General features: G+C 35.0%; 1 protein-coding gene across 2 annotated transcripts in view; it reads right to left on the bottom strand.

The window, feature by feature from the left end:
- The window catches only part of LOC149774402 (uncharacterized), a 54946-nt gene extending 48858 nt beyond the window's left edge, over positions 1–6088 (bottom strand). The window contains exons 1-3 of one of the 2 annotated variants that reach the window (XM_089945332.1): positions 5970–6088; positions 3043–3180; positions 1593–2356 (exon numbers count right to left, since the gene is read on the bottom strand). In XM_089945332.1, coding sequence (XP_089801458.1) covers positions 1607–2356; positions 3043–3180 — 888 coding nt within the window. In that variant the 5' untranslated portion in view covers positions 5970–6088 and the 3' untranslated portion in view covers positions 1593–1606. Of the gene's footprint in view, positions 1–814; positions 2357–3042; positions 3181–5969 lie in introns of those variants that run through there. The other variant, XM_089945331.1, reaches the window with a different exon arrangement.
- Positions 6089–15119: the final 9031 nt, after the last annotated feature.

Below are 15119 nucleotides of genomic sequence, written 5' to 3'. Positions count from 1 at the left end.
TATTTTCTCTTCTGTGTATATATTTGCTTACTGAACGACAATGCATGGATCCAGCATGTTGCTTAAACGACGCATGTTTAAGCCGCTCCCTTGTTTAGATATTGAGGCTGAAGTACGGACCATGTTTGTACTATTTCGCCCTCACCGGATTTTGTGTGTGTGTGTGTGTGTCTCAAAAGAATTTGTAACGTAGCTTCAACAATCAATTTTTCAGTCATATCGCTACGATGTCTGCAGTGTGGCAGTTTATAGTGATGTCTAGCACTGAGGCACCATGCTGCAGACATGTATCATGATGTCCCACCCAGTCACATTTTCCTGACACCATGCCGACCAGTCCTAACACTAACCTCTTAATGCTGAGCGCCAAGCGAGGCAGCTGTTAGTACCATTTTTGTATGTCCATTTTTGGTATGACTCGGCCGGGGTTCGAACCCACGACCTCCCGCTTCCAAGGCGGACGCTCTAACCTCGAGGCCATCGGAGCGGTCCTCACTGGATTTAAACAAGTCATAAATTGCTCATCTCAAAAAGTGTATTTTATGCCTAAAGATCACCATATTGTAAACATTTATGTTTCAAAACGGTTACTTATTTTAAGTGCATCTATGACCTTAATACTAATTAAGGGCAACAACGTTTGTATAGAGCATTGCTGAGGCACAGGACTTAATAGAGGTAGTTTCCAAAAGAAGTATGAATCCAAAATTTGTATGAAAATGTAAAAACGTAACAGTCAGTCTAGTGAGGGATTAGATATAAAGGCCTTGTATTATATCTACGATTGTGTTAACAATACTAAATACCGCGAGACAAGACAGTTAGTGTTTTAATTGAAAGAAATGCTGTAAATGACTCCGATGATATTCGATATGTCTTGAGATAATTTCGATATTTCATTTCACACCATTATACGACAATGTCTTGAAACATTTCATGCCGTTAGCAGTGTCCTGCCAACTTGACGAAATGATCTAATTTCGCCACGAAAACATAAACAGAAAGTGCAGGATAATAAATTTGTGTGGGTCATTTATTTGCAGATTATCCAAAAGGGCAATCCCATTGAAGGAAATATGATATAGAAAAATAGTGTAACAGTCCGATTTTGATTTCAGTATCCAGAAGGCACTTGCTCAGAATGTGGAAGAGTGACATGCGTGCTGCTTGTGTTTGGTATCCACTTGTTGACTACTCCTTATAATGCATTTCACGAGTTAAATATAGTTAGTCTTTCTCTGTTTGAGTTCTGGTTGATCCAGAGGGATTCTTATACTCTGCGCCTGTATCTAAAATACAACACAAGAAAGATATGTTCATATCTGGGAGATAATCGTCTACTCTTTGAAGAGGAATGGGAAAACATTTGATTAAGCTAACTAGCTGTTTAATTTCTAAATAAAACAGTTGGTGTCGGCGGGACGAACACCGTAAGATGTTCCTATCCACAAATGGCATCCAGTGTGACAGTTATTCATATTTTATCTCAATAGGAACATGAGGAATGTTTATGTCCGTGCTGACATTGTTCAAGAAAGATGCATTTGCAGCATGGCAAAGTTGCAAATATCAATAGACAATGTTATAATTACCTTACAGGTCAATGTTAGTACCACTTGGACATTTGCAATGCCTTTAATCTGCTGAGCCTGTCAAATGTGTCTCTTTCTTTTGGTGCCGGTCTGTACAAATTAACAAATTGTTCTTCAATATCTCTCATACGTCCCTGGATTTCTGACAAAACTTTTTCTTTTTGTTTGATTTCACGCTGCTCTAGCTGATTCTGTCTGAAAAGGGCATGGATTGCGAGTTCTTCCTGCTTCAATACAGAAAGGAAACTGCGGTTATTAGCTGACTCAGTTTCAAAAGACTTATTTAACTCTCTCAGCTTCTTCGGCACACGAGACGAAATGGAACCTTTTCCGTTTTCGCCTTCCTCTATGCGAAAATGATGACTAGTATATCCAGTTCCGGTCAGTTTTAGCGTCTGATTGCGAGCTCTCTCTAAGTCTGCATAGATATATCCATTGTTTTGATTCACTCTATCGAAATACTTTGCCGAACCATTTCGTGTCTTAGCCGGAGAAGTTAGCGTAGAAAGAGGATCACATAAGTGTTCATTTAAATCAGAATCGAACTTTGCCGAATTCTCTTGTTGGGCAAGCCAGTATCTAAGGGATTTCTTCATATTAACATTCTTCCGAAGACCGTTTTCAATGTCGGTTTCGAGAAGCGCCTCGGCTATCCACCTGTGATGGGTTTCCTTGAGGACATCAAGAAAATTCTGCAGGGATCGAAGGCCTCTCATTTTCAGATGGATTAATAGCGTTTTCATCTGATCCTCGCTCCTCTGAATCTGCGAAGAAAATGAAATGCATACTTGTAATTAAATCGAATAAAACTTTTTTCATAACGTATCACACGTGAAAATACATCACACATCCATGGCAATATATATATGATAGAAATGGATCGAACCAAGGATCGACGATCTACCAAATGCATGGAATTTTTCTTGATTGCATATGTAGCACAAATTGCAGATGGTATTCTTGTTCGAATCCAATGTTATATTTTTAAACAGTTTCAGCACTCTGCAATATCAGTTTATGAGAAGACAAACGACAACTCAAGGGAATTAACGACGAATTATTGGACTAGTTGCTTTAAATGAGCAGCACTTTTTTTTGTATGCAAATAGTTCATCAAATGATTGTTAATTGTGTAATTAATGTGATCCCAAACGTACGTTCAATTCTTGAATTATATTCGTGATTTGTACATATTTTTGATTTCTGCTGTTATAAGTTATTCTTTTAGTATAGCCTAAACGTGTCAAAAAGAAAAGAGACAAGAAATATTATACTGGAAGAGTGAATTATTAGTTTCAAATTAAACACATATTTTGGCAAATTACAAATTTGGACTTCAGGAAATAAAAATTCATGATATATCGATTTTTATATGTAGCCTCTCTCTCTCTCTCTCTCTCTCTCTCTCTCTCACACACACACACACACACACACACACAAGCACACGAACCAATAGTTTCTGGTATGTATATTCCGTGATGATTCCCTTGTCTCTAAGTTTTTTGATCACTGTCCGGGATAAAACAAGATGACGTCGCAGGAATTCTTCATTCTTCAGAATAACTGTTCTTACCATCTCATTTTCCATCTGAAAATTTGGACATGTATTAAATTAATCAGTCTTTCTTGAGGTGAAAATACTGAAATGTCAGACCTAGAGGGATGGTTTATGCTAAGGGAGATCACTTCTTAATGGGTGACAATTTTGACTATGCATCTCACAAAAAGGCAATAAATACTGTATTATGCCGTATCAGTCGAAACTTTCTTTTTTGGGTGCTTTCAGCCCCATTTGTTTGCTACTATTTTGCTCTCCGACACCTCCAGGAAGAAGCGATATGGATGCAGGCACATTATAAATAGGTGGCGGCCTTGATTGTACGAAGCTCATGAAAAAGTTACAGAAATTTCTTTCTTTGCACTCGGGAGTAAAATATATCTTTCATTCTACGCCAAGTTCTACGAACCTCGCTGCGACAAGAGCAACGGTGCTCCAGTGATGTACCAGAGGAACATATAAGCAATAACATTCTCCGCAAATGACACATAATCCGATTTTTCACGTAGTCAATACACGTTGCCTATAGTGTGTCCAGTTTAATGTTTGTGATATTATAACATGTGAAGATACCACTTTATGTGAATTCGATTGGTCCAAATAAGCCCATCTAACTAGTGTGTTGTATTCTCTTTATGGATTGGCTGCGATTATGGGAAAACGTTCTTAAAATCGCCTTCTGGAATTTTTTTTTTAATGAACATTTGTGGCCGCCATTTTTCGAAATCGACTCGCGAAAAGGGAATTGGGGAATAAATGGTCTAGTCTGTTTCAACATGGCTAATTTACCCCCACAACATTTTTTTATGTCATGTATAACATATCATAACATGAAAACAATGGCTAAAATCACAATAAAAAAAAAACAATAACAACAAGTAAAGCTGAGGGTATTGCTTGTGTGGGATGGGGGTTGAGGGAGGCGGTATATCTGTAGAATGGAATCCACCCTATATACAATTGTGGTGTAAATGTTAACTCACAGAAGTAAATAAACTCACCTCTGTTCAAAGAAGCATGTCGACATAAACTGGCCTCCAAACTGACAGAAGTTTATCCAACCTCTGCATATTTACGTGGTAAATATGTGATGCGATTTCGAGTCAAAATGGCATTTGTTTGCATATTCTGTAGTCTACTGTTCATAATCAAACACTGCAAATACCCGGTCACAAACGCGTTAACTTAAATATGGGAATTTCTCTTTCCAGTAGACCTTCTTTCACATAAATATCGCAATATCAATGTAATACTTGTTGTGAATGTGACACTACGGTTACTAAGGTTAAACATGGTTGTTGTTGTGGGGTTTAACGCCATTTTTCAGCACACGATAGGCTATACATGGCGGCCAGTATTAATGGTGGAGGAAGAACCCGGGAAAACCCCGGAAAGAACCACCGATCCTCGAGAAGCTACTGGCCTTTTCTCACATACCCACATTGGCTGAATCTTAGACTCGAACCGCCGCAGAGGTGAGATGGCAGTGATCCGTAACGAAGAGCGCTTTAGACCACTCGGCCACTCGGGGCCCCAGCTTAAATATGGACTGTCAACTGTACGGGTAGTGCATCAAACGATGCGACATCGCGCACATTGGACATTCTGTATTGAAAAATGATTTTGTCTGTTAAAAATGTTATGTTTATTCGGAAGGACGCTTGCTCTATGATTTATAGCTTGTAAGAAAAGTATAATCTTATTTTAAACGTCAATACTGGTTCAACTTTGGTTGGGACTATTATTTACGCACAACAAATGAAAGGTGCATCGTCTGTCAGAATGAACGAAATTACTCGTTCTTCTTTCCATCTAAATCATTTCCACTGAAATAAAAACTATGTGATAAAAAAATCTCAAATGGGTAATGATTTAATATTAACTTTATGAAACTCACTGAATAATATCCAGGTTTTGTTCGCCAAGGTTAGTAAAAGCTGGACATAATTCAACTCGTTTCATAAATTAAATATGAAATCATTACCCATCTGAGATCCTTTCTGATTAAATCAGAACCATATCAATATATGTTGAATTATACTATTTTTTGAAAAATTTATAAAATAAATTCTCGAGATAATTCAATTAAAGGAACGAAATTTAAAACTTAAATTATATAATAGTAGATAAATTGAGAAAGAGACAAACAGACAGACAGACAAACAGATAAAAATCATCATATCCATTGGCGTGGAGATGGAGTAATTCCACCATAAGATCAGAATATATCGCCAACAATGAGGCTTCTACCGAGTTTCGTCCCATATTCTGATCCCTACACTATATATTTGTGTAAAATGAGATAAAACTAATCCCTCATATGTATTGGTATCGACAGGGAAATCCAATCCTCTGGATCAGAATTTATCCGTTGCAATTTCTCCATCTCACAAACGTTGAAATGAGATAAATATCCCACATGCCTATTATGCCTATTAAACAAATATATTAATCCCCCCCCCCCCGCCTCAGCCGGTCTATCCCACAATCTACCACACATATATTGGAAAGAGATTAGAATTTAGGCCAATCTCGCATAGTGTATGTGTTATACATTATGAGTACAGTAAATTAATCACACGTTTTTCAGTATATTTATCTATGTGTGCGAGCGAGCGAGCGAGCGAGACAGAGAGAGAGAGCGTATTGCTGACATTCTCTCAACTGGATTATAGATTATCACTGTTAATCTCATGTTTGTCTATAGTTTTGTACGCGTATAATCATAGAAGAAGGAGATAGATAGATAGATAGATAGATAGATAGATAGATAGATAGAAAATGTTGAAAAGAAATAGTCTCAATCATATTTCGCCTACCTTACGTTTCTTTCATACCTGTCTCATTTAAGACATGTAAACTTTACCGCCGTTAAATATACAACACCTACTCTAAATGAGCAAATTTGACGTTTTCCCATAGTTCTATTACCTGCAATGTGGAAATCATGTATGTATGTCTATCACTCTAACCTATTGAATTTCTGCCAATTAAAATCAATTATAGTGTTTACAATGTTCTGCACGGAAAATCAATGTCATGTCGTGTTACCTGTATATATATATATATATATATATATATATATATATATATATATATATATATATTATAGCGACAAGTCCGCACTATAAATCGTGAAATCAATGTGTTTGAAGAGGGCGGCCAAAATTGTGTTTTGATTAATATTCTATCTTTGATATGTCAAATACATTTTCAATTTCTCTTCAACTAATGCAATATGCGAAGCTAAATATTTGTATTATATGATACATATTTAAATTCAAAGGTGAATTTTAATCTACACATAACAAGAAACATATCTTAATAACACCTGTTTGTCAGAGATTTGTGGCTTTTGGAGGGATTCACGTCCTTTTCCAGCACATGATAGTCTATACATGGCAGCTAGTATATTTAGTGAAAGAAAATACCTAGAAAACACCCGAGAAGAACTACCGACCCACGGGAAGCTACTGACAAGTTTTCTCACATTCTCCATGTTGGCCGAATCAGAACTCGAACTCTTCCGCAGATGTTCCTGATCTATAAGGCCAAGCGCCTTAGGCCACACGACCACCCGGGGCCCCTAGTTTGTAACCTTACAGACAAGGAACCAAATGGAAAATAATCGGACTTCATTTCCTGAAGTTGTATGTTTATATACCTGCACCTTTCTCTGTCTTGTAAACGTGTTTCCTGTACAAAGCGGGAATATTAACAAGAGGCCCAAGTAGACCTGAAACTCTCGTATTGATTAAAGTAATCACTTTTCTAATTCACAAATTAGGCTTAGGCGTAATTAATATGCAGAATTTCTTGATCATAATTAAAGACCATCCAAACGTTTGATGGGTACAAGTGTATTTGCCATGAAAGATGTACTCAGGATTATCCCATTAATTTGGTTAGATCTCCGTAAGTGTAGAAAATGAATAACACAAAGATAACATAGGATTATTTACCAATCTGGGCATAGCTCCGGTCGATACTTTGTCCACAGAGTGGCCGAAAGATATGTCAGCCATTCACAAGATTATCCCATAAATGTGCGCTGATCTTGCTCATGACCGAAAAATCATCAAACATCATGATGATGTACAAGGACCATGGCACAAGTGCGACCAAGATATGGTCAGAATTAGTCGCTAGTTTTATTGATAAGCTCATTCTATCCTATGCACGATCACGTCATTAATATGCATGGATTTCGTTTCATTATCATACCAACCAAGCTCTTGATGATAATAATCCTATCTACTAAGCCTGATCTAAATTCTAAACAAAAATGGCTTCTGAGTGGTGAAAACCTCAACCAAATCAGATGCAATATCACCTCATGAAACATACACAAGCCTCGCTCAAGAATGCCTCCAAAATCTTGACGATATTAGTTCAGTCGAAATGTATTATGAAATTCTGGTGAAAATCTGATCACAGATAGAGTATATAACATGTCGACCTTTTTGGACAGTTGTATATAACGACCACCTCATTAATATGAACTGATCTCACTCGTAATTGTAATCATCACTGGAGATCTTGACGATTAAAGTATGTTTCTCCTTAATTGGTGCAAAATCCAGCCAGTGAGATGCAAAATCATTTCTTTTGGTTGTATTTGTTAATTTTTCTCAGTATCCAATATTCTGTGACCTTGATTATATAGGTCTACAATCGGATGAAAATCTGAATAGAAATTTGGTCTCCAGAGTGGTAACAAGTACAGCCATTTTAATGCAAGCTCATATGATTAACATGCATGAATCTGTATAATTATCTATCCTGATAACATGAGCCTATACTAGTTTTAGTCTGATCAAAACGGAACCTCCATAGTGGTAACAAGCAGTTATCGACGGAAGCAAAACCAACAGAAAACGACAAACGACGCAACAACTGATGCGTGGTCCTACCATAAGTTCACCTAAGGGTGCGTGAGCTAAAAGTATCAGCCATCAGTGAGAACCAGTCTTAAAGTCATCTCGTCTACTCATCTCAGGTAATGGCATTGTTAACGTCAACTAACAAGGCCCGACAAACCATCTAAACGACTTGAATTAAGCGAAAGTTATATAAAGGACTTACGTCTTGAGCAACTTGCGCTACAATTACAAGAGATACACAATTTTCACCGAAAAAATAAATATCACACCAAAGAAGAGAAAACAAAAACCTAAAACAAATTACTATGCTAAATTTAGTTTCTTATATTTCATGTCTTTTTGTAAGATTTTGTCAATATTATTAGCTACTGGCATGCAAAGTTGTGCAAAGAAATATCCTAGTTCTGAATATTTTGTTCTAACGATTTCTTTTTTTTCTTTTTGACTATCAATAAGTTTAACACCGATCAAAATACAAAATTACGTTCTTTAAAATGATCCGTAGCTTCACGTGCAGTGCTCCAATTACCTGTATATACAAATATACGTGTAATGTAAAATATAGGTAAATGTCAGAAACCTAAAAATGTCGTCGTTGGTGAACAATTATGCAGCTGGGCAATGAGCATACCGTACAATCAGGATGTTTTTAAGGTACTCTTCAACTGATGTATAAAGGGCGCCATTGACATCTGGAAAAGAATTAATTTCACAGATGTTTTCTTCCTTGGAATTGGATTGCTTCTTATAATGTAACACGTTTCTAAATTAAGGAACACATTTTACGTTGTTTGTCACAACTAGTGATGCTGAGGAAAAAGTAGCAGTATTTTGAAAACCTCTGTCCGTCCGACCATCTATCTGCCTGTCTGTCCAAAGCGTACGTAACCATACACAACTTAGAAATATACTTTTCCCAAATTGTCATTTGGAACTACAGGAAACGTACATATCCTAAAATACTGGTGCGTAAACAAGGGTCAAAAGTTCGCACGCCCTAAATCAATAAAGGCAGCGAAGGCTGCGTGTTAGGTATCCTAGGACTTACAGGAACCACTCTAACAGAGGAAATAAATATCGTTGACAAAGGTACCTGCCCAGCATTTTGAATATTAGTGGCAAGACTGAAGTGCCATCAAAATAGCATAATGTTTCATAAATTAGACACAATATCCAACCCTAAAGCAAAACGTTTATAACATTATACAGTATAACATGTTTTTGTTAGTCCTCTAGTATATCCATTGATTAACGTTCTCGCTGTTTGCTAAAATATGATATTAGAGTATCAGTTTTTCAATGTACACCAATGCTAACATTTAGTGAAATAATCATAAATCATATCAGCATGCGTAACACACAATGTCAATGGAAGCCATGTTTGATTGAGAAGGACAGAACCAGGTCCATAATGTCATTTAAGGGAGGTAACTCTGCTTGAACCAGACTGAGTAAGAGTTATCCATTCACAACAGATAACGCGTTCAGATGTTGTAACGTTATACAAATGCAACCACAAAAAAAAGTTTTTAAACTAACAAAATGTCACATGCTGCAAATTACTCAGTGTTTCTTTATGCCTGAGAGAATTAACCACATTTACATAATGCAACAAAACACAACTATTGTTGTTTATTTCTGAACACAACATTCCCATTGCAGTAATTTAAATAAGTACACACAGAAAAAACATTCATAATTGAATCCAATGGTCAATGATTACAATAATTACCAATGCTCATCGTTTTGTTGTTTCAAATGATAACAGTATACATTTATACCATTTATATATAATTAAAACTTTAAAACATGACAGTAATTCAGTTAAAAAAGCAAACATGAATTATTTCCTGAATAATAATAAAACTGTTTGGAACAAAAACAAATTGTGTTACTGTTTATTACTTTACTATTCCTAGTGAATGAGAAGTAAACGAAACATATTAAATAAAGATGTAATAAATGTAACAAATTTCAAATACATACAAGATAAAAACATATTATCTGATGTCAAGATTAAATAATAATAATAATAATAATAATAATAATAATAATAATAACTAATAACTAATAATTAATAATAACAACAATAATAACAATTTTAATTTTTTGATAATAATAATAATAATGATAATAATAATAATGATTTGTCATTGGACTGTAGGCTCAAAGAAACAATCGACGACAAGAATCGATGAATTCAATGGTCACCGTTGACCACATACATGTGGCATCATTTCCCACCCAGTCACATTAGTATGACACCTATACGACTAGTCATAACACTAACTCTTAATGCTGAGCGCCAAGCTATGCAGCTGTAAGTACCATTGTTTACATGATTTTGCTATGACTTGACCGGGGTTCGAACCAGCGACCTCTCGCATCCGAGGCGGACACTTCAATCACTTAGACATCCGGAACGGTCGAGATCGGCGTTTCTAAGTCTGAATAATAAGTGTGTGTGTGATTTGGTTTTTAACGTAGCTATAACAAGTTTTCAGTCATATCACTACGATGTCTGCAGTGTGACAGTTTATAGTGATGTCTAGCACTGGGGCATCATGCCGCAGACATGGAGCATGATGTCCCACCCAATCACATTATCCTAACCCGAGGCCGACCAGTCCCAACACTAACCTCTTAATTCTGAGCGCCAAGAGGACACTTCAATCACTTAGACATCCAGAGCAGTCGAGATCGGCGTTGGTAAGTCTGAATAATATAATCACATATGTAAATGTACATATAGTACAAATAAACAATTATGAATAATAATAATAATAATAATAATAATAATAATAATAATATTAACAACAAACCTATTCCACAATATGTTTTCTTTTAAAGAAAAATAAATAACACACACAAGCAAATTGAACATTTCTCTCAGATATTGGTTTTATGTTAAAAATTTGTTTTAGTATGTATTTTATCTTAATTTGTGCTAAACCAGTTTTAGCACGTTCTTGCTAAGGTTTAATAATATTTGTCAAATCATATTTAGAGGTACGTACAATTAGTGGAAAAAGAATCACTATCATTGCAAGTTCAGAAGGCAGCAGTCCTCCCCACCCTTTCTGTCGAATTTATATTTAAATTAAAATTCCCGTAATCTCAATAGACTAAGACTATTGTACATGTTTTAGTATGTAGAGTCTCTGAGTACTAGTCTCTGACTAAAGGACTATTGTTAGCTTTACACCCTGAAAATGTCTACATGAACCTCCTTTTAGAATCCTGGATCTAGACAGAGAGTTATCTAAACAAGTTTATTTTTAAAAAGTATTACTCCATTGCATTAATTGAAAATAACATTATTCCCTAATTGCGGTATTTTAATGAAAATGACGCTATTCATAAGCCTGGTATTTTAATTGAAAACCAAATTATTATGGAGTATGCTATGGAAATTAAAATAGAATTATTCTATAGCTTAGATCTTTAGTTAAAATATTATTACTCTCTATTTCAGCATTTTAATTTAAATTACATTATTCTATCATTTGGTAGTTTAATTCTTTTTCAAAATATTTGTCTATAGTTCGGATATTTTAATTAAAACAAAACATTTTTCTATAGTTTTGGTATTTTATTTTAAATATTTGTTTCTGTAATTTAGATATTTTAATATAAAATAGCATTATTCTATAGTCCTGATACTTTATTTTTCATGGATGCAATTACATTTTACGTACACAAATAAGATCTCGCATTTAAAACTTTGATCTCACACGCCTTTCAGCGAAAAATTCAAATGCAATTTATTTTCGCAAAATGCATTACATTTCCTTACAAAATACTCATAAATAGTTATAAAAAAGTCATAAATCGGATGGTAAATTTTTATGATAATTAAAAAACATCCGAGCCCATTGAGCCTTTTCGGAGAGCAATAACAGATTTCGAAATGTTGGATGTCAACATCACACTTACACATAATATTTGAACTGCGAAGCGTTCTTTTCCCCGTAAATGATGGCGAAGGTGAGCAATACTTGCATGACCGCTTGTCTGCTGACACTATTGTTGTTCAAATTTAACATTATATTTAATTCTTGACGATTAAACACTGTAAATTCTCTAGGTTATGATATATATATATATATGGCTGAGGTGGGTGCTTCCAATATTTTTATTTACACTCTCTTAGAAGTCCCTGCGAGGCTCTATTTTGTTGGAAGTTCAATTTCGTGAAAGACATATGTAAAGCTCCGAGCCCCCAGTCAGCAATGCTGACGGTTAGATGTTTAATTATACAAAAAGGTTTAATAACAATTCAAAAATTAAATGACTCAAATTTCCAATTACACTCTTTCCGCTCGACCCTTTAATTGTCTAATACACCACTTGATTAGCAGCGTAGGATTAGTTTCCACATGTCCTTGTATTTCTACATAACAAATCTTGCATTAAATTGAGATGCTAGTGTCTTTGTCTTATCATATCTTACATATATTTATGTTCTACTTGGCATGGTTTCCTTGTATCATGCTTCAGGATTGAAATTATCGTTTCTTAGACAGACAATTCCAAGAAAAATCACTAAAACCAAAATATATTGTTCAAGTGTAAAGAAACGAAAAATATTTCTGAATTCGCGCAGATCAGCAACTTAATGCGAACTCCTCAGCATTCTGAAAATTCCGGACATTATTCTGCAAAGTTGAAATATATTTTATATCCATATCACCTATAAAATCTACTGAGTGATGCCGAAAATAAACATATTAAACCAGTGTTCTAACGAGCATGTAAACCAGTTAGTTAGCTGTATTCTCTCTCTCTCTCTCTCTCTCTCTCAACCGATCGATTTAAAAGATCATGCAAATGTAGTATCGAGTACAATAATTATTGAAAAATGAAATAATAATAATAATAATAATAATAATAATAATAATAATAATAACAATAATAATAATAATAATAACTGTTCGGTGAATAAGAAAGAAATTTTGTATTTTTTATAATTTAATTTGAGATTAAGATTGATCACATTTGTCATGACAAATAATATTGAAGCAATCCATACGTATTGCACGTTTATATTATATTCAAATCTGTATAAAATTATCCAGCTTAAAAAAAGACTGACATATGAGCGCAGGAAACGAAACACGCAGTTCTGCCAATGCGACGAAACAATTACCACATTATTGTTTATCACATAAATGTTTTTCCCACACAACCACTGCTGATAAGAAATGGACGTACGAAAAGAAACTAAGCGTCGACAGCAGTACATTTTGATTGTCTCCTCTTCTACTTAAATCACATACCTTATTTTTACCTTAGAATTTTACATCAAGTTTCAATGATTTCAGCTTGCAGTATTGTAGTGTGTGTTCTCACAAAATGTTGCAGTCAACTTTATTTGAGTGCTACACTTTAATCTGCTTTAAATTATTGACGCCCCGCTTAATTGGACCGCTTCCCCCACCACCACCACCACCACCACCAGTTTGTTAAGTTTCTGCAGATATCAGCTAAATCTAATGCGACCCTTCAACTAATTCGGAGATACATTCTATTATATTCACTGTTGAAAGAAACAAGCAGATCAAGGTCCACACATGCCATGTATACAAGGCTAAATATAATCCGGTCCAATAGATGCACATGTTGATGGCAAATTGACTGGGAATCATACGGAATAATCATATAATTACCGTATTTGTTTCACTAAATTGATAATTTGTGGGCAGAAAAAATGTTGCCTACGCCAGTTGAAAAGGTTGATTCACAGGGTCTATCTAATACGAAGATGAAATAGTTGTGGGAAAATTTACGGACACAAAGTCCTACCTATTCAGTAACGGATCATTTTAGGTTTTTATTGCTTAGGACAACAACCAGTTTACGTAATTAGACTATTTGCTTTCGTATTTTTCAACAAGTCATTTAATAATTAGAATCGAATTACTGTTTGCTTAAAAGTCGTCCTATAATGTAAGCGTACGATATATGGGATAGGTGGCAGGTGTCGTGCTATTTCTAGCGACTGTCATACCGCATATGGTGTACGATTTATATCGATTTAGACAACGAATTAGGCGGTTTAGGTTTTCCCTTGGTTTACCACCATTTTTGGACTTTCTTTTTTCCAGGAATCATTAAATCTATCTTATAATATCGACGTATAACTATCTGTGTACTAATTGAAAATTAGATATATGACACTAGGTCAGCTAATTATATTGACACATTTCTATTAATTTTTACATGTAGCTCTGACTTCACCCTTCTCCCTCTGTACCGGTTGTATGTGTCCTACTGGAACAAATTCGTGTATAAAATAATGTATAAAAAATACCTTTAAGTATGTTTTGTAAATGTAAACTTTGTTTACTGAACTTACTTCCTTTCCAGAGTCACCATTAGAAGCGCTCAGAAATAACAAGACTCTCATAAAAGATCACAACATGGGCAGCTTAGGTAACCGTGTTCTTCAATTTGTATCCAGGGCTTTAGGAAATGTGTTTACATAACAATCGATGGATGAAGAATCACAGTAAAAACATAAAAAATGCACACACACAAACATACATACACACACATGCGTGCAAAAGGAAGATGGTAATAGAGAGACGAATGGTGTTGTATTGTTTTGGGCGGGAAGCTGCATATATATATATATATATATATATATATATATATATATATATATATATATATATATATATATATATATGACCTTATATCATATGACTTTATATCATATGACCTAATTATATTTGCTGGCCTAAATTGGTTCCGACCAACTTCCTCTGCGTATGTATGATGCCGCCGTAACTCTGTTGGTAGAACCTACGTTATGCTGCCTCTGTGAGTCCTAAAAATGACACTTTGCACACATTCCTTCAGCATGATATAACTAATATTGTTAACAGAGCAGTTAAAACCAATGATCAAACAACCTATGTCTAAAGTCTTGGCATGTGCATACAATTAACTCTCAGTATAGTTAACACTAGATTAAATATACCCATATGTTCTTTAAGAAGATGTGTTTTGTATGTTCAGGTGTTCACCCGGACAAACATCATTTACGTTTGAAATATGTTTGGTTTTGCACACTGCTTATAA

Source organism: Sinohyriopsis cumingii, unplaced genomic scaffold, assembly GCF_028554795.1.
Source record: "Sinohyriopsis cumingii isolate HCF-2022 unplaced genomic scaffold, ASM2855479v2 utg000233l, whole genome shotgun sequence".
NCBI lineage: Eukaryota > Metazoa > Mollusca > Bivalvia > Unionida > Unionidae > Sinohyriopsis > Sinohyriopsis cumingii.
The sequence above is the reverse complement of the archived record's forward strand: the minus strand, read 5'-3'. Positions and strand labels throughout refer to the sequence as shown.